The sequence below is a fragment of the Labrus bergylta genome, chromosome 3 (genome assembly GCF_963930695.1).
Source record: "Labrus bergylta chromosome 3, fLabBer1.1, whole genome shotgun sequence".
NCBI classification, from domain to species: domain Eukaryota; kingdom Metazoa; phylum Chordata; class Actinopteri; order Labriformes; family Labridae; genus Labrus; species Labrus bergylta.
In genome coordinates this window covers 17,374,478-17,399,579 of record NC_089197.1, presented here as the reverse complement: position 1 = coordinate 17,399,579, position 25,102 = coordinate 17,374,478, and the positions used below count along the sequence as shown (strand labels likewise).

Below are 25,102 nucleotides of genomic sequence, written 5' to 3'. Positions count from 1 at the left end.
GCAATGGCCCTAAAAGTCTCTTGGCAAGGCTGTCCAACTGCACGGTTTCCTCTGTTGTACACAACAATGAACTGGGATATTTGAAAGAACACAGATGCACCACCGGTGAACTACGAGCCACCAATCATTTGTAGTCTGCACCCGAAGCGGCTGTTGAATCCCTCCTCTTCTTCCCACCTCTTCAAATTCATTGGCTGCCGGAGGAGTAGCGACAATGTTTAATGCACCATGCGGTGTCCGGAGTTCAGTCAGTGAGAGGAAGCGTTCAATGTGCTTAGGACTGGTTTACGTGCGGGAAATACTAAATAACGACAGTGCGTACATATTGAAGAAAACCAACCCCCTATTTTTCTGACAGCTACGGAGGGACTTGTGGCAGAATGCGGGGTTGTTACTGACCCCCTCCTCAGCAGCTGTCTCTCTCTCTATCTCTCTCTGTAGTGTGGACTTTGACGGGGGACGCGGACAAGGACAAAAATGCCACACCGGGATTCAGTCTCTCAGCGCTGTTTCGGACAAGGAGGAAAAACACCCTCCGTTCTTTAAAAAAAAAAATATATAAAAAAAAAATACCAAACTTTGGATCTACCTTCCTACACGTCTGGATTTTTCTCCTTCCTCTTCTCCGAACAGTTTTCCTTCCTGATGAACGGTGACTCACTGCAGGCAGAAGGCGAGCCGCTGCATCCTAATCAGACAGCGGAGAGGACTTCAGCTCATTGACATTACAGTCATACTTTTCTGGAGCACTTTTTCTTTTTTTTTTTTCTTTTTTATTTCCACTGCGCTGCACTGTAGCCTGCGCGTGCATCTGAGGCTTGTGGCTTTCCCCTCCGCACACAGAGGGGGGAAGAGGATACGGGTGGTACCTTTTACTGAAGTGTTAGAGGGATGAAACTCTCCTTGAACCCTTCTGGAACTGACTATTTCATTTTTACTATTATATTTTCTGGACTATTACATCGGCTTCTTTTTTGGTAAGTTCACATTATGTCATTAGTTCTTCCAAGGTCTTATTTGTAATTTTCACTGTCTGTTGCTCATTTCCAAGAGATTGTTATTCCACAACCTTCCCTATATGCATGCGGATGCAACAGCTTATCCCAAAGACCGTTGAATCTTGCAGAGCGAGAGAGAGAGAGAGAGAGGCAGCGAGTGCATCAGTGGAGAGAATTACACGGCTGTGCCGAGATGTTGGCAGCTCATTTCCGAATTTTTATAAGGCTCATTGTGAATATCCGGATTATGCGGATTTGTTAATGCGTGTAAGAGGCTCATTTTATACACACTTATTTAAATAGCCACCACAATAGGCCATCTTCAATTGTACGCCGGCAGTGTTACCATAATATTAAACTTGCTCCATTACAGTTTCATCAACATTCTCATATTGTGTGAATGGACCATTAGCGCACCAGGGTCAGGTCGTGCGTTGCACATTGGAGATACATTAAAAACTGCATTCTGAACCTCGTGCCTTTAAAATCGCACGTAGTAAATACACGGCAAGAGGAATCATTATATCCATGTGTATCAGGGCTGTGCCAAGTGTCTTCCCAAGGTTAACTAATTGACAAGCTTCCCCCATAATTGTGGAGATGAATTACACATGAGCCCTGTTTCATTTTTGGCTCAGCGGTAGATCTGATGTCTTACTGGCAGAATGGCTTGTATGCAGCTAAGTCTATTTTTTTATTAAGGTGACTAATTGACACAGACGTTGTGATAAATAATTTTTTTTTTCTGTTTCTTTCTTAGGTGGTACGAGTGAGCACTTAACAATGACGATTCTGTTTGGGGACTGGATCGCAATTATTGCTCAGATGAGTCTGAGCGCTCAGCTGAATATAAATTAGGTGTTCAGCTCCACAGATTGCTGGAAGAGGCAGAGGCAGAGGGAGACAGAGCAAAGACAATCCACAAAGACAAATGCCAAGGCCTCACATGATGAACAGAACTCTTTATTTGATCCTGAATAATAGAAATACCAAATTTGAAGAAAATATCAACAGGTCAAGGGAGGAATAAACAGGACACATAAAAGCAACTTTTACAGAGTGGGGATGTATCTTTCTATTTTCTTTTTCCTACTCTTATGGGCTCAAGCCCTGACATTGAAAAACTTGAATTATTCTGTCCCGGAGGAACAAGGCCCGGGGACAGTGATTGGGAACATTGCCAAAGATGCCAGACTTGGACTGGAACAGGTTGGGCAGGCAGGACAGGGTAAAAAAGCCAACTTCAGGGTGCTGGAAAACTCCGCTCCGCATCTCATTGACGTAGACCCCCAGAGCGGACTGTTGTACACAAAGCAGCGCATCGACAGGGAAACCTTGTGTAAGAGAAACCCCAAGTGCCAGCTTTCCATGGAGGTGTTTGCCAATGACAAGGAGATATGCATGATCAAAATAGATATTCAGGACATTAATGACAACTCACCAACTTTCCCCTCGGATCAGATTGATATTGACATTTCAGAAAATGCAGTGCCAGGGACACGCTTTCCCCTGACCAGTGCGCATGACCCAGATGCAGGAGAAAACGGTCTGAAAACGTATCAAATAACACGCGATGACTACAATCTCTTCTCCTTGGAGGTAAAATCCCGTGGTGACGGGACTAAATTCCCAGAATTAGTTATTCAAAGACCATTGGACCGAGAAGAACGAAGCCATCACACCCTAATTTTGTCAGCCACTGATGGAGGGGAATATCCTAAGTCAGGTACCATGCAGATAAATGTCAAAGTTATTGATTCCAATGATAACAGCCCTGTGTTTGATCAGCCCTCATATGTTGTAGAAATCCCTGAAAATTCCACTCCTGGTAAAGTCCTGATTGATTTAAATGCTACAGATCCTGATGAGGGAAACAATGGACAAGTAGTTTATTCTTTTAGTGGCTATGCCCCAGAGAGAATCAGGGAGCTCTTCTCCATAGATTCAAGGACAGGGGACATTAAGATTCAGGGCGAAATTGACTATGAAGAGAGCCCAGTTATTGAGATTGACGTCCAGGCAAAGGATCTGGGTCCCAATCCAATCCCAGGCCATTGTAAAGTCACTGTTAAAGTGCTTGACAGGAATGATAACTGGCCATCTATAAGCTTTGTGTCAGTGAGACAGGGAGCCATCAGCGAGGCAGCACCTCCAGGCACTGTCATTGCTCTGGTCCGTGTCACAGACAAGGACTCAGGCAGGAATGGGCAGCTTCAGTGCAGAGTGTTGGGTAATGTCCCCTTTAAACTTGAGGAGAACTATGTTAACTTCTATACAGTGGTGACAGACAGACCCTTAGACAGAGAGGCACAGGATGAGTACAATGTCACCATTGTGGCCAAAGACAATGGAATTCCTCCTCTTAATTCCACAAAATCCTTCACAGTGAAGATCCTCGATGAGAATGATAACGTTCCTCGCTTTACCAAGTCAGTTTATCTTCTTCAGATTCCTGAGAACAACATTCCTGGGGAGTATCTAGGCTCAGTTCTGGCACATGATCCTGACCTTGGCCAGAACGGCACAGTGTACTACAGCATAGTTAACTCCAACGTGAGTGGGGGTGATGTCAACACCTATGTAAATGTTAACGCTGCAAATGGGGCCATCTACGCCGTGAGATCTTTCAACTACGAGCAAATAAAGTATTTCGACTTCAAGGTCCTTGCTAAAGATAACGGATCTCCACACCTGGAGAGCAATGCTACAGTGCGCATCAGTGTTCTAGATGTCAATGACAACATCCCTGTCATAGTTCTGCCGCTACTCCTAAATGACACAGCTGAAATCCATGTGCCCCGCAATGTTGGAGTTGGCTACATTCTCACCACAGTGAGGGCGGTTGATAATGACTATGGAGAGAGTGGGAGGCTCACCTATGAGATCTCGGATGGCAATGAGGAGCATCTCTTTGAGATTGATCCAGTGACGGGGGAAGTGCGCACAGCCCACCCATTCTGGGATGATGTGAACCCGATTGTGGAGTTGATCATCCGAGTATCAGACCACGGCAAGCCAACTCTCACCGCTGCCGCCAGGCTCATAATAAAGGCCTCAGATGGACGTCCTCCTGATGGACTGCCGCGCACAAAGGACAATCAGAACTGGGACATGTCCCTTCCTCTTATTGTAACTCTCAGTATCATATCAATCATGCTTCTGGCTGCCATGGTGACCATAGCAATCAAGTGCAAGCAGGAAAACAAGGAGATCCGAACGTATAATTGTCGCATTGCAGAGTACTCGCACCCTCAGCTGGGAAAAGGAAAGAAGAAGAAGATTAACAAGAACGACATCATGCTGGTGCAGAGCGAGGTGGAGGAGCGGGATGCCATGAATGTGATGAATGTGGTAAGCAGCCCTTCCTTGGCCACCTCTCCCATGTACTTTGACTACCAGACACGCCTGCCACTCAGCTCACCAAGGTCAGAGGTCATGTACCTCAAGCCCACTGCCAATAACCTCAGCGTGCCCCAAGGCCACGTGGGATGCCACACCAGCTTCACAGGCCCAGTCACCAGCACTACAGACACACCTACTAACCGCATGTCCATCATACAGGTAAGAGAAATTGCACTTTTCTCCTTCACTGTATTGCCACCATTTTCACATCACAACACGGAGAGCTCCCATTTCCTATATCAACTCCCCCCCCCCCCCCGCCCTTGTTTTGTAAAATAAAAGAAAGAGAAGATAAGGACAGGCAGAAGCAGAGAGGCCCAGGAGCACAGAGAGAAAAGGAGGGGAGGGAGGGAGAGAGGGCTGAGCATTAGAAGGATTAAACAGTCATTCCAGTATTCTCATAGAACAGAGCCACTGACATCAACACAAATCAGTTGTGCTTGAAATATGTCACGGTAGGCTTTTGAAATCCGTTTTCATGTAGAATTTTTTCATTAATCACTCTATCACTGTCATTTCCTTCCCGTGGAATAAAAGGTTTAGACTGTGGCTGCGAGTTACATTATGAGCAGGTGTGACTTTTTTTCATCACCAATTCCTTTTGAACTATCCAATTATCCCACAGATATTTGCATATCCATATCCAATGACAGTTTTTTTTTTTTTTTAAATGTACCGACTAAAACATTTTATCAATCATCCGGATCAGTTATACAGTCACATAATGTACTCAAACAGTGACAGATCCCTCTTTGCCCTTTCAAGCAGTTCTCATGACTGTGACATCCCACATGAAAATCTATAGCTACTCGCGGTTGATTCTAGCGATTTTAATTCCTAGAGATTAGCACGTTGTACTTATTTTCACAGCTACTTTAGACGTCTTTGTGTTGAGTACTTTGGTGTATAAACCTCTAACCTGATAACTTCTCTATGTCTTTGGCCTTAAGCCCATTAAAAGTCTGTCGTGTCAGACGAGGATTAAGCCTGCTTTAGACAGCAGTATGTAACAATGGGGATAACGACCAGTTGTAGCCAAAATAATTCTCTGTCTGATGTTTACCTTTCATGGTCCTAATATAATTTGATAGGGACGAATAAAGACTATTCAGTTACCTTCAGCATTCATTTTGTCTTTGGCTTAAACTCCCTGGGAAAAGTAGAGAAAGTAATTTTTTTGTTCACTGCTACATCGTGATGCACTTGAACAACTGGCCTCTTGATTGGGCTCTCCACTGTATTTTCAGTCTGACTATTTGCTCTGGACATAGATGTGACGATGACTGTGATCTGATGTGACGTGTTCCCACCAGGGAGGAAGGCCACTGTCTGTTGTTCCCCCTCTCAGTCCCAGCCTTGCTTCTATTATGAGCCAGCTGCATAGGGCAAGGGTCAGCACAAAGACCGTTAAGGTTTCCTAATCAGAGAGAAAGAAATAATTGCGGACCCATTCCGCGGACTGTTTCCCTGCTAATGTAGTGATGATGAATTAGACTGTGCTGGGCTGTTGCACGCCCATTTTGTGCACTTACTTTTCTCTCTCCCATCAGACTTTCAAAGAGAAAACAAGCGAGAGCAGCAACAACACATTCCTTAGTGTGTTGTTTACAGAGGGTCCCCTAGACGCATCAGGCGTGCAGGGTGCTGTATTGTATTATTCAATGGAAACCTGTGTAGTGGGAGATGGCCTAAGGCATTAAGTTTCTTCAGAAGCTGTACAGAAGCGTATCATTTTCCTCCCTCCTCTCCGCTTCTGCCTCATCTCTCTGACTGTGTGGACAGTAAGTAACCTGAGTCAGAGGAGAGTGGCTATGGGAAAAATGTCAGGAAACAAAGACAGAATTCCCCTTCCATCGATCCCAAGGCCTCTCAACCCATCTGTCACTACAGTGCCATGGGAGGAGAGGCTAAATAGGAAAAATAAATAAAGAGATGGATAAAACGTGAGAGCATACCCGCCTGCTCAGTCAGATTCACAAGGGCACCTTTAGTAGTGCTGTCTGCATCTGAACCTACTGTAGCTTCCTGTAACTCCCAGTATCTCTCCACAGTGCTGCTGGCCTCTAATGATGTTTTATAGTGGTGCACTGGCAGACAGGCTAGGTTTGGTCTCTTGCTGGGAGAGGGGAATAATATGAACATATCAGCAGGGCTCTGTTGGCCTTATCATTGTCACCACCGTGCCAGCGCCTGGCCTTGTGGAGAGCTTCATTTCATTTCTAAAGAGAATTCCTGGGATGAGGAGATGGATGATACGTAATGATGCCTAATTCCGCTTAAGGCGTTGAAGGGAATTACTTAGTGTGGAATCAAGGTTAAAACCAATCTGCTGCAAAATTCCTCAATGCTCAGGAAGAAGGGATTTCAGTAATTCACTCCTAAGAGTGAGCCTGCGCCCACTCGGTCTTGAATATGTTTTAGGATTCTGGCCCACATAATGTTTAGCTCCAGCAGCTGTACTAGGCTCTGTGGCCCACTGACTGGTAAATAAGTTTCTCTGTGACTACTTTCTCCTCCGAGCTGCCCTTATTGTTACCAAACATGCAAAGACTCCTGTGTCATTACTTTTAATTGGCCCATAATTTATCATATTGATTTGTTTTGATACGTTTTTGAGTGTTGTGATTTGATTCACCATGAAACTCTAATTAAAAAGAATCCTGTCTCGCTGGGAGAGCATCCATGTTAATAAGGTGCAGGTGGTACTGAGGCAAAAGGGGGGAGTCTGAAGGCGAGAAAGGCTGCCTTTAGGTGGCGACATTCTGCCTTGTGTCTGGTGTCATTGGAATGAGGGTGTCAAGGAGAAAAGGGGCTCCTGCCTATGCTGACTTGACATTGTCACTCATCTTTTATTAAGGAGGCTCCGACTGCTCAAATGGAAAATGCCACACATGAATACGTCATACACACATGATATATCATATTTTCTCTTGAATTGCTTGCCTCACAGTATTTTGTTGGAAATGTTTTGAATGACAATGATTTCATTTCCCAAGCAGACACTGAATCGGTGATATTTTAAATTGGCTTGAAGTTTTACTGCATACAAAGTGTATTAGGTTCCTCGTCACAATTCATACAATAATAATAAATCAAGGTCTTTGAATAAATTCAAGCAATGACTGGCAGAAGAATGCTGTAAAGAGCAGAATGGATGTGTGTCTGTGATCATTTAAGCAGCGTGGATGAAATATAGGCGGTACATTGTTCTCTACCTTGATCTGTTTAGGTTGAGCATATGCATTCAAACAATGTACTTGAAGCAGATGTTGAAAGTGAATGCTTCCAGGAATGGTCTTACTCTGCATAATTTAGAGAGATTGTGTGTGTGTGTGTGGGGGGGTGTAACGTCATTGTGTATTCCAGGCATGTGATTTAAGCCTTTAGCTGGCAGGCTCCGTGACAGAGCCCCTCTCCTTTTATGAGCGGGACAATCTTGCATTTGTCCGAACCTTGAAACACCCTTCCTCCAAGAAATGCACATACACATACAAATACACACAGACACTAGTGCTCACAAACACGGGGATGCACATGTAACCAGGCTTTGGCTGTTTTTTAAGGATCCTTGCGTAAAAAAAAAAAGTCTTATCAAAGCCTCGGCTGTATATTGTATTGAAATTGCTCCCACACTTCAGTGGCCACCGAGGCAATGAATTGAAAAGCGCTCTTTATTTCATTTCTCTCCCTCTCCCTTCATCTTTAGATAACTGCTTTCCTTTGGAGCTTTCTATATGGAATGAACCTGTATGCACCCTGTATGTCCCCTTCCAGACAGGACTGAGCAGCTCAGCAGCAAGATGCACAAACATGCTTTTTTTGGGGGGGATTGGGGGACAGTTCAAGAAGTCATTTATAATTTGTATATTTTTGGTCCCCGAGGTTGAGCTCTTCTGGGCCACTCGTCCAGATTTGTTTTATTTGAGCTTGCCAGTGCATAAAAAAAAAAATAAAAAAAATCATCAGCTCCCCTTAGGGTGTATCTTCATATTTCCTCAAATAAACCTGCTGCTACTGTACATAACACTACACGCTGGAATTCTGAATTATTAATAGGCAGTTTTATTTTTTCTTCATCTCCCTCAAGCTCATATGATAGATACAAGTAGGAGGAAGTGCAGCCAGACCACATAATGTTGCTCTGGGATAAGATCACAGTAAATTATCTTATCTCCACATAACTAAAAAATACCAATTGTTGTCATTGAATATATGGGTTATTAGCTGGCATTTCTGCTGTTTTCTGTTTGCAGAGGTGCTTGTTGCAGTACAAATCCATCAGCGTGTCTCGTAGCTGTTGCAGAAGTGTAACGCACTGCACGAAAACCGCAGCTATATTTGCATCCATATGTCATTAATAAATCATAGCGTTTAACAAATCAGAAGGAAAGTGGAAGATGTCACGATAAACATTCGAGATCTATGACTACATATTTGTTGTGGGGGTGGGGGGGGTTCCACTGGTTCAGTGGAAAACGGAAGCTTTTATTTTCTGATGCAAGCAGAATTTGAGCATTCATTTACTTTTTGATTCTGATTGAAGAAAAAAAAGGAAGCAAGTGAGAAAGTGAGAAAGGGGAGAGATAAGTGAAGCAATCTCTCAGCGGGTAATTTGGTTTCCAAGTTTGTTGGCTATACAGAAAATCTGCTCTAGTAGTTATTAACACAACCATAACTTTATCTTTTTTTTTTTCCTTTCATGCTTTCATGTTTACTTGGACCACTATATCCAAGAAAAACTTTGAAATACGCAGACTTAAAATTCTTCAGAGACTTACACAACTAATAGTTCATTTGGCGATGCATAGTACCCAGAAGTTTTGTTTAAGATGTGAGCAAGCTGTGGGAGCGGATATTTTATTTATTGCAAGTTCTTAAAATTCCAAGTAACCCTGCTAAATAATTGAATATAAATGATACAAAAGTAGGGCCATAACTCTGTCTACCACTAGACACCGTTTCCTCCTGTAACTTTAGAAAAACTCCAGTAGGATTTAACTGTCGACAGAAATAGAGCGATATAAATAGATGAAGTGATTGGCAACAATGAATATGCTCACAATATTGAGTTTGTTGGTCAGCTACTAGGAATCCTTTCAGCCAGCTGCTGTGCATTCATGTGGACACAGAATGTTTGGGAGCTGCATAATTGAATAATTCTAACCGACCTCCTGACCTGGCAATGCAAGGCAACAAAGGAATTTTCTCTTCTTTTTTTTGTCCAAGTGTAGAGAAAGAGAGACAGGATATGAGAACACAAGTTGACCTCTGTGGAAGCCAGATAGGCCGAACACATTAAACCAATTTGCTTGGTCCAACAGGAAGCAGTGTACTGGAGATGGCATGGGCATGATAACAGGACTGTGGATTTTCAGGAGACATTCACACTGGAGTTATTGTTTGTGCATGTGTGTGTTTTTGATAGAGGGGATGTGCATGATCAGGACCTAATACAGTAAATCTGTACACTCAAATATAAATACAAATATACTTTGTTGAGAAGTGTTGTTGTTTTGCTTGGTTTACCTTCCAAGTGTCCAAGTAGCATCTTAAGTGACTTCAGATCAAGTCAAACAATGAATAGTGATGTTCCAATACCATGTTTGCACCCAAATACAGATTTACCTGCTTGATTATTTACTGATACAGATGATGCTCAGAGACTATAGCTGTTAAATAATAAATATATGATAATTTCCAAAAGATAAACTCTAACCCTGATGTGATTGATTGCTATCATTTTTGCATGGCATGGCTTAGTACAAGTATGGAATCAGACCTGTAAACAAGTTGAGCACCTAGAAACAAGATGAGCTAATGTTCGCTAAAGCTTGGCTTGCAATCTGACATTGGAGAAGCATACACCTTTGAGGAAAGGTACTGCTGTATTTTGTATATCTCTACAGCATTTTTTTGTTTTTGCATGAAACCGCGTCTTGTTCCCCTGACCCTGAGCTAAAAATTGCATCTTGCCAATATCTATGTTGCATTGCAAGAGCAAGCATGCACCAGATCGATCTATGAATTAACCAAAACGTGCTGCGTTTTGGCTGTGATATAAATATTGGAATTTAGCTTTGCTATAGAAGAACAAGAAGAGATCTGTGCACGCACTCGCTAGAATTTGAAACACATACCTTGTTGCTGCTGAAATTGTGCTTGAATTACTCAGGCACTAGGGGCCAACCTGGCATCAACAGAGGTCACAAAAAGAAGAAAACAAAACATAACCTTCACAGTGGAGGAATATAAGATTTGTATCTTTGTGTGCGTGTAGGTATGTGCACACACGGACCTGAGCTACCACCAGCTGTGCTCAGAAGCACGGGTCTTGCTGGTTCTCTCAGATTGGAATGGGCTCCCCTGTAGTGGCCGCCTGCCCCCCCAGGGCTCTTTGATCCCTCCTGGGGTCATTAGACTTTAACGCTCTGAGCAGCAGGGTGCTGGAGCTACAGCCGTAGATGAGTGTATATCGGAGTGACCTCACGGTAATGTGCGCTGAGATGTGCATCGCACAGAAGGCTACACCGGCGTACACGGCGTGGAGATGTATGCTTTGAACTGGCAGCAGCTGGGTCTCCTTGCTGTAAATCAAACTCTTTCAAAGTCAAACAAAGTGGAACCCGTTCCGCTGAATCTTGGCACGTGTCCAATTCCGAGAGAGCTTTTTATTTCTGCCACATCCTCCCTCACTTTGCCCCCTAGGCATGTGCTGTAGAAACAACACGCAGCTCAAAGAATGAGTTATGTGAATCTGTTCTCACCTTCTATCTCATTAGTCTAAGAGAAATGATTTATCCCTTTCTCCCCTGGATCTCTCTTTCCTTGTCCTTGCCTTCTTCAGTTCAGCACTTCTTCAGCCTCATCAGTAATGTGATGAATTGATTGGAGGGATATACCATGAGCACCATCTCATTTGCTTTAATTTCACCTAACTACATGTCCAAACAAGCTGCTATGAAGCTCCCTCTTCTCCTTTACACAGCCACTGGAACACATTTCAGTCACTCATTCCAGCGACAACAATTTTGCCTTGCAATTTGAGGAGTCTTTTTCCCAAACTGTGTAATCCTGCCAGTGTATTGTTTGCATGTTTGTGTGTGTCTCTAAGAAGATCCGACACTCTAATAGGAGAGATCCAACAGTTTCCTCTGCTCCTGCTTATATCTGTGACACAGTTTGAAATCTGACTCCCATTTCTAAAGCCCTGTGTGTGTCTGAGGGGAATTGACAGCCGCTGTGTTTTGTGGAGCTGTTGTGTGTTTTGTGGAAACACAGGCAAAATGAGTCGGCCCTCTCAGATGTTATTGCCTAAACAAAAGGTCCACTAAGTGGTGTGCAAAACAAGATTTGCCCCACACGTTTGACTGTGTCTGCTTTTCAGGCTGGCAGTGGCTATGCTGAGTACTAATGGCGTATCGAAAAATTGTGTATTTGGCCGGTTACATCTGCTTCCATTGTATGCCACAGATGTACTCAATTGGCCTCTCACTGGGTTTGTGTCTTAGAGAGAGAAATCTTTTTGGGGCCTTTAGCATTCAGATCAATTGCTGCTTTGCTGCGTTTCTTATTGATTTTTCCTTTGTTTTGTACTGAAATACTGTATTTCATTATCTATCGCTCTGAGCATTGCTTAGTAAAAAAAATCAAATATAAAAATCAAATTTGTGCTCCTTCTCTCCCTCTCTCGCTCTCCCATCCTCTTCGGATCCCCCTTTCTTTCTCTCTGCTCTTGTCATCTCAGATAAGCGTTGCAATTGCTCATGTTACTGACGACTCAAGCCAAATTCATAATGATGAGATTATCTTGTCAACAGTACAGAGTGTATATGTCGGCCGTATTGATCCCCACACAGTCTTAATAAATGAAGTACCACGATGGAAGCGTTGGCTCAATGATAACTCCGAACACATCTTTGCTATTTATACACTCTCAACACTGCTGAGATGATGAATGGAACTTGTGTATCATGCCCTTCTCTATTCCCTTTCCCTTTCCCTCTCTCCACTTCTCCAGTCCTTTACTTCCAGATTGATGGGGTAAAACAACCCCCTCTCACTCTCTCTCTCTCCCCACACACATTGTTTGAAATACGTCCTCTTTGAGGTCACGCTGACATGCTGAGTCGATGTACTCCCAGGTGGAGAGACATGGGTGCTGCTGTGGGAGGAACCAATCAGATGGACTACAGGGGGAGGGAGAGAAAAAAAATAAAAAATTCTTGGCAGTGCCAGAGCTCGGGTGTGTGTGCCTTTAAACGACTGAGGTTTCAAGGGGAAGTTATCTGTGTATTTGAAGAGAAGGTCAGCAGGGTTTAGAGCTCGAGATTATGTGCGATTGTTTCTTCTGTGGACTAGCTGATTAATGCTAAAGCTGGCCTGACAGATTCTTAATGCACAATAGATGCACTTGAAAGAGTCTGAGAGGAAGTGGCGTCCAACGCTTTGACAACAGAGCATTATGCTAAAGCCTTGCCTGTCAGATTTTACCCAGGTGCATGGACAGCATCCTTCCTATCTTCCTTTCCTCAGCCCCTCCTCCTCCGCTCGAAATCCTCTGACCCAATACATATACAGTAGATAGGTCACCTTGAAGTGAAATTAGACATAGTCTATCTGCTCTGCATGTGTGGGCAGAGAGAGGGAGAGAAAGAGAGAGAGCAAGGGAGAACGCAGGTGTGTGTGTGTGTATTGTGAACTTGTTTATGTATTGATATTAGACATGTGTGAATGCATTTTGTGAGTCCGTTTGCGTGTTTTCTTTTTATCTGCGTCTGGCCTCTGCTCCGGGCTTTGGGGAAATATCTACGATCCTTTCATCCATGGAGCAGCTCTTCCTACATCAATTCAAATGGAATAATTTTGTTCTCTAATGTTTTCAGCCCCTGTCTTGTTAACTTGCACACTAGGCCACATTTAGTGGATGGTTTGTTCTGAAAGTAAATTATAAAATTCTTGTTTCTTTAGTCAGATGTGATACTAATACTGCATCACAGGTCTTTATAATAATATTAGTTTGAGGCATAGTAAACGTGTGGTTTAATAATTATTTCATTACAGTCAATAGCATTCTTAAAGTAAATTCTTGACTCTATTCTCACTCCCTGTTAACACATATTAAATCACTGAAGGGTACTGATGTGGTCTAGATTATTATATTATTGCGTGTTTGTTTTGCAGTTTGTGAGGTCACACTTTCAGTAGGCGTGTAATCAGTTGTATAAAAATCTGCATCCAAAGAGGGAAATTATAGTACTTTCTGTGCCTTTCTTAAACTCAATTTGGAACAAAAGCCTCATTTTATTTATTTATTGACAGTTAAATGAGAGCTTGATACAACATTCACCACTCCGGAAAATTGGTCAGCAAAGCTTAGCATAAAAACCTTAAACAGGCAGATACAGGTTGCCTATAGCTTTGTCCAGCATTAACGAAATCCCTTTTACAAAATATCTCAAAGATCATAATCATTCTATTCTATTGTGTTTTTTTTGTTTTTTTTTCTTAGCAGAGATTTTGTGAAATATTATTTTTAACAAATCATGGAAGTTCTCGTGTCTAGCGGCCACCTTGAGATTCATATGCATCGAGAAGACACTAGAAGAGCATTCATGATGATGTCATCTCTACTCACTGAGAAATGAAAGCAAACACGTTTATTTACAAATTTTCATACAGTTATGGTTTTAATTGTTTGTTGGCTTCTTGCTCAATCAGTGTCGTCCACCTTTGCTTGTACTTGTCCTTATGCATGATTACATTCACGCATTCATATCTTTAAATGTCTTTAAGCTGCATACCTCTGCAACAGCCTTGGATTTTTGGGCTGCGTTGGCTTTGGATTAATGAGGGTGAAGCAAGGTCAGTGCTGACTCAACACTTCAGTTAACGGCCAAGCTGTTGTAACTATTGATGAGCAAGTACAGAATGATTAGTGGCTTACCAAGATCACATTCTGCACCTTCTCCTCTTCCTTTCTTTTTTTTTATTTACTGCTTTCCTCACCATTCCAACTGTGGGTAAATAATTTAACATAAACTCCTCTGTTTTCAATTCCCCCTTTTCCCCTTTTCTCAAAAGCGGACATATTTTCCCTTCATCAATAATCATAAGAGTGATCCCAGCTGTAAACCAACCAGACCAGCTGGTTAAAATGTGTCTACACAAAGTGTCTCAAGTAGTGAGGGAAAACAACACTGCTATTTTTGGAATGCTGGCAAACTGCTGTGTTAGGGATTTTTTTTTGTGTGTGTGTCAGACTAAACATCTGTGCCAAAAGCAACATTTATCACTTACTCCAGGGGCTCAACTGCCACAGATGTGGATTGTGTTGATATGAGTACAAACTGCGTCTTGTGTCACCCCTCCTCTTCAGAGCAATGAAGTTTCGTCTGAGCTGGCTTCAGAGACGGCAGCCGAGACTGAGTTGGCTGCTGAATTGCCAGTATGTTGTATTTTTGAAAGATAATGCTGGTAGGAGCTGCAGACGTATACTGAAGCAATACTGAAGAAGATAATTGCAAATATAGCAGGGGGAAAGATTAGAATCATAAGTAGTTCTTGCCCTTTTCTTCATACCATCAAGGTGTTTTTCTTCTTTTTCTTTAAAGCACTGATGGGGTGACAACCTTTTCCAGTCCGACTCTCTTTGTCTTGCGCATTCAGATTTAATGTTTTTTTTTAGTTCATGTCTAGGTCTTACTTAATGAATTTTATGTCCAGTTGTCTTGACTGCCCACTACAGCAGACAGCCTCATTATATCGCACTGTACACAGATGCAACTGCACCTCATAATAATGACTCAGGAATATCAGATATACACACTCAATTTCAGGCTCTAGTTTATTCACATATGACTATATCATTAAAGATACATACATTCTGTTTCCCATAGTGTCTCACTGCTGGAAATGATGTTGTATAATACTTGCTACATATCAACAAATGATTCAAAGATATAATACTGGAGAATCTTAAATTAATGTCAGATCATAAATGTATCATTTGCAGCTCAAAACTTCACAGTCTGGTTGTAAATCCGGCAAAAGTTTCCACTGGTGCCCCTTAAACTTGCATTAGCCAATGTTTTTGGTACTTGGGAACTTTGGCAAAGTGATGCTAATCAGGCCACAGAGACCACGTTTAGCTGCCAAACTACTGTATTCAGGAATACAACAGGAATACTCTGAAAAAAATAGGCTTCTATTCATTGTCAGGAAACTTGGTGAAACAATATTTTTTAATCAGTTTGGATAATTGTAGCATATAACCACGAGATCATTTGCATTCTTCCCCCATCTGGGTAAAAATCTGTTCAATCTGCTCTTCCGAAGAGATTTTGTTGACAGGATCTTGTTAAAAATGGCAAACAATGAGTCTTTTTTATTCTGTCACAAAGGTAGAGGGTCCATGACTGAAACTCTCATCCTGAATAAAATTAATTAATTAGTACAGTTGTATTGTAAAATGGGTCACTTGGTTTTGATCCACTTCCATTTAGGAAAAAAAAAAAAGATGTTGACAGTAGCTGCTTTAGCATCCAGCCTCCGTTGTGTGTTTCCAATGTAGCAGCTTATTGTAATCTTTCCCTGAGGGGATGTTGGTCAACATCACAACACTGTATGGGTAATATCTTTTTTTTTTAGTTAGATAAGGATGATTCATTCAATAATAGCTTCATCATCCCATTAATAAATCAATTACATACATAGGCGTTAAAAAACCCTCATGATTATATATTTTATGTAATTTGTGGGTGAAGAGATTATTCTGTATCACTGTATGCTGTATAACATTTTGAGCAATATTGTGGATGCAGGATTTAGTTAGGCCCGTCATTTCATTTTCCATGCATCATAAAATAGGCTAGACTGAAAGATCTCCAGCACCTTTAATGAAATATCTGTATGTTTATGACAGAGAGAGAGAGAGAGAGAGAGAGAGAGAGAGAGAGAGCGAGCAAAAAAAAAGTTCAAGGATACACACTCTCAGGAGGTTTGTGTTTATTATTTTCTACGTGAGTTGATTCTCAAGACTATAATGACGGGCTTAAGGATAGAGCCAAACTGTGCTTTGTTGACCATCTCTCAGACGCTGGATCTGTTTATCCCTCAGAGTTTATTTTTCGTGCTCTTAAAACGTAATTTAGTCTACAAAAAAAGACTAAACGACAAACATCATTATGAAGAATGAATGGTTTGTACAAAAGCAGCTCTTATAAACGTGAAAAAGAAAAAAGCACAGCAGTGGACTCACAGCTGTTGCTCTTAAAGATATAAACAAACCTCTACTCTGCTTGCACATATGGAAAACTATCTTCAAAATGAGACCAAAGCAGTCATTTGTAGACAGAAGAGAAAATTATATCCATTCTCACTCGGGCTCTTCCTCAAAAGGAATAATAAAGCAGCGGTAACCACACAGGTTGAAGGAAATCAGCTTTGAAGTTGTGTGTTTGTCTCATCTCTCTTGATGAAGTGATGCAGGCACGACCCCCTCAGCACCCTCCTTCTGCACTTTGCACCCCTTTTTTTTCACTTTTCACCTGTTCAGGCTTTCAGCCCCCTGCTCGCGCTTTGTGGTCGGAAATAACAAACCAACTCTTTGATTTCCACGCCATTTTCATCACTATGTGCATTAGTTTGTTCAGACTTAAAAAAAAGAAAAAGGTTGAACCGCTAAGACGTCTTTTTGCTTACCAATGAGCAACTAATAAGCATCTCTAATAACACTGTATGGTCAACCAAAATAACAGTCAAGCAATGTGAGTGGTCGCATATTAATTATGAATATTGTTTCTTTGCTGGTGAGCGGTGGGTATGCAAGGGAGAGCTCCTGCTGCTTATGCAACTGTATGTAAAAGTCTCCAAAGTGCTACTTAGACCTATTTAATAAAGGAAAAAAAGCACTATTCCCCACCAAATGAGCACAAACAAAGAAGAAAAAAAGTCAAAAGGGATGTAGTTCTGTCATGAATTATGAATTATGGCAAACCATGATTAACAGGATGAGACTAAAAGAGCTGGATTTTAGATGCCCAAGTCCCCCAGCTTCATAATAAAACATCAATTTGACAAAATGCCAGGCAGACTGCTATAAAAAAAGGAAACGGGACATAATATTTCAAGGATGTGGTGACTCTAACACATGCACATGTTGCCGACTGTATTCACCTTGAGTTCCAACAGATTTGTGGTACTAAAGTCAAGTTCGGCAACAATTAGAGAAGAGATGGAGAGGAGAGACTGTCAGTAAGCGAGATACTTTAAATGACTGATTTCTAGCCGGGACAAATAATCAATATCTCCTGAAACAGTCTGTGGTGATACGTTATCTCACCCTGACTTTAATTTCACAGCTTGTTTCCCTTCTCAAGTGAAGTATTTCCTGTCGATATTTCTGATATATTCAGAAATTGACATCTAGAGTTTAATGCCGTTCATAAGCAGAGCTGATACCTTTTCACAACGCCAAAGAACGACGCACAAGTGTACATGCATCAAGTTAACGATTTTTTTTTTTACACACTGCGTAATATCAAACAAACTCCAGGCGTAAGCCACACAGAGTGTCAGCTCAATCATTTATGTGACAAGTGTGGAAACTTACACAAACTTTATTGCACAAATCACCACAGTTTATGCAGCCGACTCACTGCAGCAAGCAATTCTGCACAAAGCCCTGCTGCAGGGGCTTATTTATCTTCCTGCCGGAGTCTGACTCGCAAAGAGCATAAAAGTCAGTCAAGACTGCAACTGGACATCATACCTCCTAGATAACAAGCAACAGGAGATTATACATCTTGCATCTCCACGTATTCGGATAATGAGGGCTGTAGCTCTATACAAAATTCAAAGTTGAATATGCACCATGGTTTCGCTGTCAATGATCAGTATGCATTAGGCACAGTTTGGAAGACCTCAGCTCAGAATTTCTTTTAATATATATGTGGGAGAAAAAAACAACATCGGCCAAAAATCCTGCTGTAAAAAGAAAAAGAAAAAATTGATGGACTGTTAGATTTCAATCTGAAACTAGAAGAACTATGGGAGGCTAGGGGAAGATGTGTGGTACAGATGAATAAGCCAACAGGTTTGTAGCAGAACTCCCTCAACAGTGATTCTCTTTGCTGCAAAACTGATGTTTTTCTAGACCTATCCCTGCTTTGCTGGGGTTGCATGCTTGAATGCAGTTGTTCCTTGCATCATACATATGACTGTGCTTGTTCCACTGAGAAGTTCCAGTAAACAATTTATTTTAACCTTTAGCAGTAAACAAAATCATCAGTGCAGATTGTAAATGTACAAGTAAGTGGTTGTGTCTGGGTGTAGCTGACATTTGCCAAAGTTTTAACCAGCCTAAGAATAATACAGCGATCATTTCTCTTTTTGGCCTCTATAGGTAATCATCTAACAGTTGTTATATCAGATCCTGTGATCCTGTAAGGGGAACTCTTTCTCGATCAAGGCGAGTGATTCATTTTAATAACATCTAACAAGCTTGTGTTTGTTAATGGTTAGTATTTCCAACAATTTGTGCTGAATTTGTTCATCATTTGTTTCTTGGTAAAAGTGTTGGAACAGGCTGCATTTTGGTTTTGCAACGTTATTGTTGTGACATTTCTATTTTTGAAGGCTTTTGTCTTTGTAAATGGTATACAAATTGTGTTATAAACACAAACGATCACACAAAAAAACAAATATAAATGCCACAGCTTCAGTCAAGTCTAACTGAATTAAAATAGTTATGATTGGTGGACGATGAAAGAAGACATCTTTTCTTTAACTACATGAAAAGATCTTTTTAGAGATTATCATTCATGATTATATCCAAGACATCAGCGAGGTGTCCATCCTGAACAAATAAATCTCATTGTGTTGAAACCTATATCCAGTGTCCCCTGAATGACAGAGGGTACACTTCCTAACTTGTCTGAAAGTCATTTGAAGCAGACCTTTAGTAAGTTATTTGGAAGATAGTGGATATTTAGCAGGCAGTCGACTGTGACGGCTTTAAGTTCACTTAAGCCCCATGATTGATTGGTCTGTTATCTGCAGGAAGATGTATAGGAGCTGCTAATTAGATTTGATCACTTACAATTGCTCCTCGGCCACTGGGTAATCAATGTAGTCTAATTATTGTCTGCTTTCTCCGCCCCTTTTTCCTTACTTCCTTTATCGGCCTCTCACTTTGCTGTTTTGTTCTCCTCTTCCTCTGTTTTTTATCTTTTATTTCCTGTTTTTTTTTTTTGCTGCATCCCCCTCCACCACTGTGTTTTCTGTCCTCTGAGCTCCATTTCAATCTGTTTTATCCTTTTCCCCATTCTTCCCATTTGGCTGCTGCTGAGCTACATTGACAGTTTTCCAAGAGGAATAAGCTAGAGTTCCCTTGTTGGTAACGTCTCACACACACACACACACACACACACACACACACACACACACACACACACACACACACACACACACACACACACACACACACACACACACACACACACACACACTCATACATACAGACAATCGCACACAAACACATCCATGTACACAATAGAATCATAGTTTATCAAATTAAAAACAGCCATCCAGATCAGCATGAAGAAACACAAGCACTCACACACACACACACACAGACAGAGTACCATGTGTGTTTTTGGAAGACAGTAAAGGACAAATACATGTATCATACCTAGCAGGGTAGGAAGGGGTGGGGGTGTGCACTCTCGTTCCTGTGAATAAAAGAGAGGTGTCCAATGATGTGTGAAAGAGAAGCTGCAATTTGTCCTCTTTCACCACCCCTACCTTAGATATCAAAACACACACACGTACACACAAACACAGCCCAGTAGAAATGAACAGTGTCCCAAAATGCACCAACAAGGCTTGAGAATAGAAACGCTCTCCAATATTCTCGTCCCATTTGTCTCAATCGGCCTGCTGTCGGCTCGCTCAGTCTTAGGGTCTCAATGGGAATACAGAACATAGTGCAGCTTTTTACACTTACTCAGCCTCACCGTACTCAGTGTCTCTCTGACCTTTGTGGCCTTGCTGCATTGGACTGGATACAACACTACATTCCCAGCACTATCCGAACTACATGGATCTGCCATCGTCAGACAAGCTTCTTTCAAACTGACCTCAGATATACCTGCAAGTTAATTGACCCACAACAGTGCAGTTCATTTAGCTTTTAATGGGTTCAGTTATTCTCTGAACCTCAAAGGTCAAAGACTGGTGATTTTGGTCAATAAGCGAGTCAGAGAAAGATGCTGAAGTCAGTCGGTTTGGTTCACTTGAGTGCAGCTCAAGTATTATAAAGAGAAATTACAATGCAAATTGTGCAGGTGCGATTGAAGTTGTCTGAAGCTCTCAACACATTAAATAACACAGACAAGACCAGAGATGGATTTATTGTTGGAGACAATAAAGAGAAAGAACTCAAATGAAAGAACTCAAATGAAAGTCTGCATTAGCCTACATTGTCTAACGCAGACAAAACTATCAATTTCTAGTTTTATAGAGAGCAATTTAAAGATATCAGAAAATTCACATTTTCAGTACATGTCACAGCAATATTTGCATTCAATGAAATGAAGCTGTGTTATGTCTTCATAATGTACACATGCTGAGTTCATGCTTACATATCAGGCAAGTTATGTGTTCTTTTAAAGGCTTTATATGCAATTTTTTTTGATCCAGTAGATGTCGCCTTTGAGCACCAGCATGAAACCAAAACAACTTGCGGTGCATTGTTGTGTTAGCATGCTAATGCTAGTGACCTTTATTATGCTCGTATCTTCACACTACATGTACATTTACCCGAATAGAGCGTGATCTAGAAATGCAGTTAAGCAGTGAGTACAGTATGTTATTCTTCTTTTCTCTAGTCCCTCAATTAAAAAACTTTTATACACGAGGGGAGGAGTCAGCCGGCCGTCCCGGCGATATAAACAAACAGAAGATAGGACTCGTAAAACTTGGAAAGCATCACAGACAGTGGGACTCGGGTGTTACACCCATTGTAGACAGTCATGACTCATAGAGTTATTTTCACAGTTTCGATACAGGAGATAGTTTTGGGATCAAAATTATAAAATAGCAATTTCCTCTGTTCCCGTTCACACGGGCATGCAACATGAATATTCAATGATACCGGCAATGCTGCATGTATTTATGTACTGTATGATACATTGACTAAAAACGCTAATAAAGACACCGGACATCCAGCTAGAATTTATCACCCACCCCTGAAATTATCTTGTATTCATTGTGGGCTCTGACTGTCTAAGTACAAAGCAGCCCATGCTGGCCATTATCGATCCATTAATTGGATAGTGGCCCATTGTAGTGCAAGGGCCGGGCAGTATGGACAGACAGGAAGAGATGGAAGCTTAAGATCAGCCTGGACTCTAATTGGCAGGAAAGAGGTTTCTATGAAGTGGCGTAATGTGCTTTTTATTGGCTTGTAGGTGGGGGTAGATGGTGGAGGATGTAGCACACATGCTACTTTATGTGCAACATGCATGTTCTTATTTGGGTCGGAAAAAATTACACCTGATTTTATATGTAGTTTTTTTTTTATCAATCAATGTTTTAACGAAAAGTCCTTTAAAGTAAAAAAACACACTGACCATTACAAGGTAATTTAATGAAAAGTGATTTTGTTTTTTATCACTTTAGTCATTTGAAAATGATGTATAAGTTTATGCACAAAGATACCATTGGATGTTTGTTCTACTACACAGGTGCACAGAGCATTAAACCCTTTATGATGAAAGGTGAAACTTTCTGTTTTTTTGTTCATGTCCTTTCATCCAGTATATTCAAGGATGAGTCCTTGGCCATAAATTTGCAGAAGGGGGCACATCAGTATAGAGGCTTCCATCTCCTCTTTGTGTATTGAAAATCTCCGGTTGTTATCATTTCAATGCCAAACTATCTCAAACATTCATTCTTACTTTTATGCCGTGGTCCGATTCCTTTTTTTGGTAGGTTTTGTGGGTGTTTTCCTTTTAATCTTGGTGAAGGCTGAAGTGAAATCAGGTGTTTAGGTATGGATAAAGGTGTTGGCAGAAGCTTGGAAGGTCAAAGTACTGAGGTGGCCTGTCTGACCTTCACACACGCTGCCTCATACTGAGCCACCGCAGAGCACGGATGACATTGAAATACTCTATCGACTGAGAGTCAAGCTGTGCATGTGAAAAAGCCCGGCACAAGGAGACATTACTCACTAAACATGACATTTTACTGCTATCAATTCAGGGGCCGAGGAGTTGTGCACTACATAGGGGTAATTATTTGTGTTGCTATGATGAATACAGCTACAACGGTATGAAAGCTATTTCTCTTTGAGGCATTTGTTTCCACCCTTCCTACCTCTGCACAACAGGGACTTTGAGATACTCCTTTAATAATTTAAAGCAAATATAAACACATTAGTTTCTGTGTTCCGACAGTGAAGTATGTATGCCTGATTGTTTTTATATTCCTTTCTATTTTTAGTAATGTTGATGTCTATGCCTTTAAATGCCACAAAGAGACGGGGATCTATTTGACCTTTTATCTCAACTGACATAATTAAAAATCGTAATATACTGTACTTTTTATTATAATTAACTAGAGAGAGGCAGACTGGGAGAGAGAGTTTCCAGTGCCAACGTGATTGATCCAGTCTGTAATGCACTGCTGCATGCAGCGCCGAGGATTGAAGAGTGTTTGTGGCATATAGGGTTTGTAGGAGTATTCCATTATACCGCTGTATTTTCCCATACTCACCATCCTGTTTGTGTGGCTGTAGGTTACACCTTAGTGCGTTGGGGTGTTTTTATTCCTATCGATCCATATAGCATGAAGCCCCCCCCCCCCCTGTGCACGATCAGGTAGCTTCCATATCCAATAAACACCAGATGGTTCGACACATACAAGCCTCAATTCCTCACAAATTATTTCTGGAATACAAAAAGTGTTGAAGCTAAGAAAGTCTACAGCTTTTCACAGAAATGTTGTGACAAGCATGAGCAAATCGCTTTTTAATTTCCTCGACAAAATGTACTGTTATTTAGTTGCGAGTGTTTAGCTAACACTTCAACAGAGTAAGTGCAAAGTTTTTCTATGCTCATCAGGACTATTGTCCTAGCAGTTATTGATCGCATTATGCCTGGCAGATTTGATGCTCGGCTCTGTGGTTTACTCTCAAATGGCTAATTAGCCTGCTTGATGTGGTTAATGAAATGCTCAAACCTAAACGCTATAGAGCTCACATCCCCCAGTCCTTTATTTGCCCCTTTCTCTGTCCTCTACCACATTTTCTTTCCGCCTAATTAATCATATGTCACTGGGAGATCTTGTATCACAGCAGGATTTATTTCTGCAGAGCCCACTACATGCTTTTTTTTCTCTTTCTCTGCTCCACAGACGGACAATTTCCCCACTGAGCCTAATTATATGGGTAGCAGACAACAGTTTGTTCAAAGGTAAGAGTCAGGATCTATAACCGTCACTGCATCTCAGACCTTTGTTTTCTTTTCTCCAATAGTCCCAACACACTGCTTTAATACAAGTAAACTGTGAATAAACTGAGAATTAATTGTACAGGGCGTTAAAGACATGTACATTTAACTAGGTCTATAAAGTGGATTCTTAATGTATTTTCCATAAAACATAAAATGTGATCATGAACAAAGACCTTTTCTTCAAATATGTTTCATTTTGACTGTATAGTCGGTGCAGTTTTATAAGATGCATTTTATGAAATCTTTCATGATATTTTTTTTCAAGGGCCGCTCATTAATGTTTCATTGTATCTATAGACTTCTTCTTTGGGTAGAAATAAAAAAGCCATAGATTGTGTATTTAAACTATTTTCCCTTTTTTTTTTTGTTTACTTGTCTAGTAGTTCAACATTCAAAGACCCAGAGCGAGCCAGCCTCAGAGACAGCGGCCATGGGGACAGCGACCAGGCTGACAGCGACCAAGACACCAACAAAGGCTCCTGCTGCGACATGTCCGCAAAAGAAGCCCTCAAGTTAAAGGCTACGGGTGTGAAACCCCCGCCTCTGGAGCAAGGTGAGCCCCTCGTTGTTAAATGTGACTGCATGAGAAATGAAAGATTGCCAGACTCACTGGAACCAAAAGACTATCAATCTGCTCCCTGCGCTGAAGTTATTTGTATTAACGATTGAGCTCCTGACTTGCCTGAACGCTCACAATCTGAACTTCAACTTGACTACTTTATTCTCCTTTACTTTGTTCTGCGCACTTTTCTCATTTGTTGTGTGTGTGTATATATGTCTGTGTGTGCTGTGTTTCAGGGTGTGAGCGAGTGTGCATTCCATACACGTCCTCAGTTTATCAAAGCAGACAAGCCCATTATGTTTTTATAAGCCCAACTACTTCAGCCTTTCCATTTAGTCCCCCTTCCCTGAGCAGCCGTCTCTGAAACTTTGATAATGGAACATGGAAAATGACTTAGTGAGCGGCAGGCGATGTAGCTTCGTAGTGCGGTGATTAAATATGAATAATTATTCTAAGCGCTGTGGGTCGGGCAGATTACACATGACATGTGTAGAACAATAACTCCCCAGATATAAGTTGTTGCAGTCCTCCTCACCCCAGCCACCTCGCATGATTAGTGCAGGATGAGGGGAGCCAAGAAAGACAAGATTATACAGAGTATAATGGTATAGAGAGAAGAAATGGGGCAG

At 41.4% G+C, this 25,102-nt stretch overlaps 1 protein-coding gene across 4 annotated transcripts in view; it reads left to right on the top strand.

Moving 5' to 3' along the window:
• The first annotated feature begins 272 nt into the window (after positions 1-272).
• Positions 273-25,102, top strand: part of pcdh17 (protocadherin 17) — a 55,179-nt gene continuing 30,349 nt past the window's right edge. The window contains exons 1-4 of one of the 4 annotated variants that reach the window (XM_020635884.2): positions 273-977; positions 1,759-4,349; positions 23,814-23,872; positions 24,295-24,464. In XM_020635884.2, coding sequence (XP_020491540.1) covers positions 2,064-4,349; positions 23,814-23,872; positions 24,295-24,464 — 2,515 coding nt within the window. In that variant the 5' untranslated portion in view covers positions 273-977; positions 1,759-2,063. Of the gene's footprint in view, positions 978-1,758; positions 4,560-23,813; positions 23,873-24,291; positions 24,465-25,102 lie in introns of all 4 variants that reach the window. The other 3 variants (XM_020635883.2, XM_020635882.2, XM_020635881.2) reach the window with 3 other exon arrangements.